At 39.1% G+C, this 3405-nt stretch overlaps 1 protein-coding gene across 1 annotated transcript; it reads left to right on the top strand.

Annotated features, from left to right (window-relative positions):
• Positions 1 to 255: 255 nt before the first annotated feature.
• LOC145795748 (protein FAR1-RELATED SEQUENCE 5-like) lies at positions 256 to 2529 on the top strand. The gene is made up of 2 exons (XM_082880630.1): positions 256 to 2285; positions 2373 to 2529. Exons 1-2 carry the CDS (start codon positions 256 to 258, stop codon positions 2527 to 2529), a joined length of 2187 nt encoding a protein of 728 aa, XP_082736756.1.
• The last annotated feature ends 876 nt before the right edge of the window (positions 2530 to 3405 follow it).

Below are 3405 nucleotides of genomic sequence, written 5' to 3'. Positions count from 1 at the left end.
CGGGTGTGCTATTATATTTATTTGTTCTGAAGATGTAAATTATAGCAGCGCAATGGCATGTGTGTTTTTTAGTTGATTTGTTTCGTTTTAATTGCTAATATGGTACTTACAAGTGTATATACGATGGATGAACCTGAAAGTAGTAGGCCTGAAGAGGTCAATACTGAAATTGATGATCAATTTGCTCCAGATGGCAAGGATGATGTTGTTGATGTGAAAAAAGGGTTAGCTTCCTAAACCTATGATAGTTTACGAATGCTTACTAAGGAAGATGTGTTGCAAATGAAATTCAATTCAGAGGATGATGCTTATACTTTCTACAATGCATACGCTAAGGTCATCGGTTTTAGCATACGAAGAAGTAGAAAAAGAATTACTGGAGACAACAAATTTGTAGAGAGTAGGAAATGGGTTTGTTCAAGGGAAGGTGTAAGAGAAAAGAAATACTTGCAACGTGTGGAACGGGTAAGAACTCCTAGGGCAGAAACTAGACTTTTTTGTAATGCCACATTTCGTGTGCGTTATGACAAGACAGCTAGGAAATATGTTGTGACCCACTTTGTAGGGGAACACAACCATCCGTTGGCAGCACCACACTGCGTCCCTTTTCTTTGGTCGCATAGGTTTGTAACAAGTGCAGACCAAGCTCAAGCAAAGGCCATGCGCAATGTGGGTATGAAAACGAGTCAGATCATGGATTTTATGGTCCATCAGTCAGGGGGTTATGAAAAGGTGGGCTTCATTCACAGAGATTTGCACAATCAATTCCAAGCTGAGCGCAAAGTACAACTCGCAGAAGGGGATGCAGAGGGTGCGTTAGGATACTTGTCAGCTAAATTAGATGCAGATCCATTATTTTTTTTCAAATACAACGTCGATAAGGACAACCGGTTGGACAAGATTTTCGGGGCAGATTGTAGGTCTCGAATGGATTATGCTGCATTTGGTGATGTATTGGTATTTGATACAACTTATCGTATAAATGCATATAAGAAGCCATTTGTAATTCTAGCTGGCGTGAGTAACCATTTCATGACAACTATATTCGGATGTGCGTTGTTGCCTGATGAGACAATGGAGACATACACGTGGGTGCTGGAAATGTTAATGGAGGCTATGGATGGTAAAAGACCCATCTCCGTTGTAACAGATGGTGATAGGGCAATGCGTCAGGCAATCAAAAGAGTTATTCCAAACTGCAGACATCGTTTATGTTCTTGGCATCTGGAGAAAAATGCCTCAACAAATGTCCACATACCAGAATTTACAACTGATTTTGCACAGTTGATGTTAAAGAAATGTAAAATTGATGAGTTTGACAATGCCTGGGCTGCTATGGTGAAACAGTACAAGTTGGAGAACAATAACTGGGTGTCGGATATTCATCTGAAGCGTGATAATTGGGCTGAGGCATATCTCCGTGGTCACATGTTTGCTGGAATGAGGAGCACTCAACGTGTCGAGGGTATAAATGCATATTTCAATATATTCCTAAACCAAAAGGTTAGGCTGTATGAATTTGTAGCGCAGTATGATAGGGCTCTTGCTAGAATGCGTGTTAATGAGGCAGAAACAGAATCTAAAACAGAGAATAGTTTCTCGGTTTTGACTACGCCATTGAGGAGTTTGGAGAAACATGCAGCTGAACTCTTTACTCGGAAGATTTTCTCATTGTTTCAACATGAAATCAGGAAAGAGGGTAAATTGTTTGTGATGGAAAGAGTTCAGCTTGAGGATCATCGCACCTACCGTTTTGGTGAGTACAAGGCACCAACATGCACGTGGACGGTTGAGTATTTTCCAGCTAATATCACAATGAAATGTTGTTGCTTGAAGTTTGAGTCGTTTGGCATCCCTTGCTGCCACATGATTGCTGTTATGAAATCTGAACAATTAATGTGTATTCCACCGAGTTGTGTCTTGCAGAGATGGACAAGACATGGTAGGTCAAAGTGTCAACAACCAAGTCTTACCCAAATTTGTAGCACCCTAACACATGCAGCTCGGTTTGGTATACTCAGCTCCTGTTTTAGTGAAATGTCATATTATGCCTCACACGCGGACAAAGATTTTGAAGAGGCAAGGGAAATAGCTTTCCAGTTGACATCGCAGATGAAAAAACGTTGGGCAATGAGAAAAGAAGGTAACGCCGAGGCTGGGGACAAAAATATTACACCCAAACTATATGGCGTTGGTGATCCGAATGTAGTGAAGACCAAAGGGAACCCCGGAGGGACATCTTCTATGGGTAAACCTCCAAAACCAAGGCGGTGTGGGTATTGTAGGTATGGTACTTTCATTGTATGACCTTTTAATATCCTGTTACATGCATATGATTATTAAAATCGTTTATGCATTATTTGCTACTGTAGGAGCATCGGACACACGAAGCGGACGTGTAAAAAATTGGCTTCAAGCAGCCACAGAGAGGGTAGCAACTCAGACATTGAACTATTCATGAACACAGAGTTGGATCCCCACACAGATGATGTCGATGAATTGCCAATTTATCCAAATGATCCAGTGTAGTTGACTTTCATGATGAGGCTTACAGTAATCAAAACATTGTTTTTACAAGGAGACATTAGTGGCTAGTAGTTATGTTTTGTTAATGTCTTAGTTGTTTTAATCTTAGGCATTCTTAATAAATTTCGTAGTTTGGAGAATAATTTTGAAAATAAAGGTGAAAACATTCAAAATTTGTTTGATTGCTGATAAAATAGGGACTTGCTCATGCCATTACTTTACAAACAATCACTGTTAATAATACCGAACTGTCTCTATTTCTCTTTTGTAGATTTTTTTAATTGTCTGTTTGCTTGGTAAGAAATGGTGGACATTGCTGTTAGGTGACACATAACTATGCTTATAGTGGAATGGTATGGTATCGATGTATAGGTATAATAAGAGATGATGGAGATGTGCATTGTCAAAATATAAACAACTTCATCACCCAACAAAAAATTTAGTAACATGAACCCAAGTTGTCATTCAAACAATAGCGTAGCATTAAACCAACTTTGCAAATGTACTTCCTTAAAACTAAAAGCATCTAAGAAATTTTTGGACTTGAGGCTGTTGATGCAGTCAAATTAGGACTTGAGCTTATTTGGCTATTTGCTCACACAAGAGATCCGAATCATGGAATAATCTTCATTTTGAAGCAGTCGAGAGTAAAAATTACAACTGCTTATAACAAGTGAGAGTACAGTAACTTGACTGTAATGATCCAAATCCATATGCAAGGCTACTTTCCTTCACCCAGGTCATAGAAGATGCAGAATCCTCATTATGGGTAAAAATCAAAGGTGTTGAGCGGACTAATGAATCATGACAAATGTTGGATATTCTCATGTCTACACATGTGTTAGACACATTTGAAACTAACACAATTAACTTTTAGGT

This window comes from Camellia sinensis, chromosome 7 (assembly GCF_055761805.1).
Source record: "Camellia sinensis isolate YWXY chromosome 7, ASM5576180v1, whole genome shotgun sequence".
Lineage (NCBI taxonomy): Eukaryota > Viridiplantae > Streptophyta > Magnoliopsida > Ericales > Theaceae > Camellia > Camellia sinensis.
Note: the sequence above shows the minus strand (reverse complement) of the source record. Positions and strands in the feature narration are given on the sequence as shown.

Excerpts from the sequence above, each read along its gene's own strand:
- LOC145795748 (XM_082880630.1), top strand. The coding sequence starts at position 256 with ATGCTTACTAAGGAAGATGTGTTGCAAATGAAATTCAATTCAGAGGAT. Across the intron at positions 2,286-2,372 it reads AGGCGGTGTGGGTATTGTAG|GAGCATCGGACACACGAAGC; the intron begins GTATGGTACTTT and ends TTGCTACTGTAG.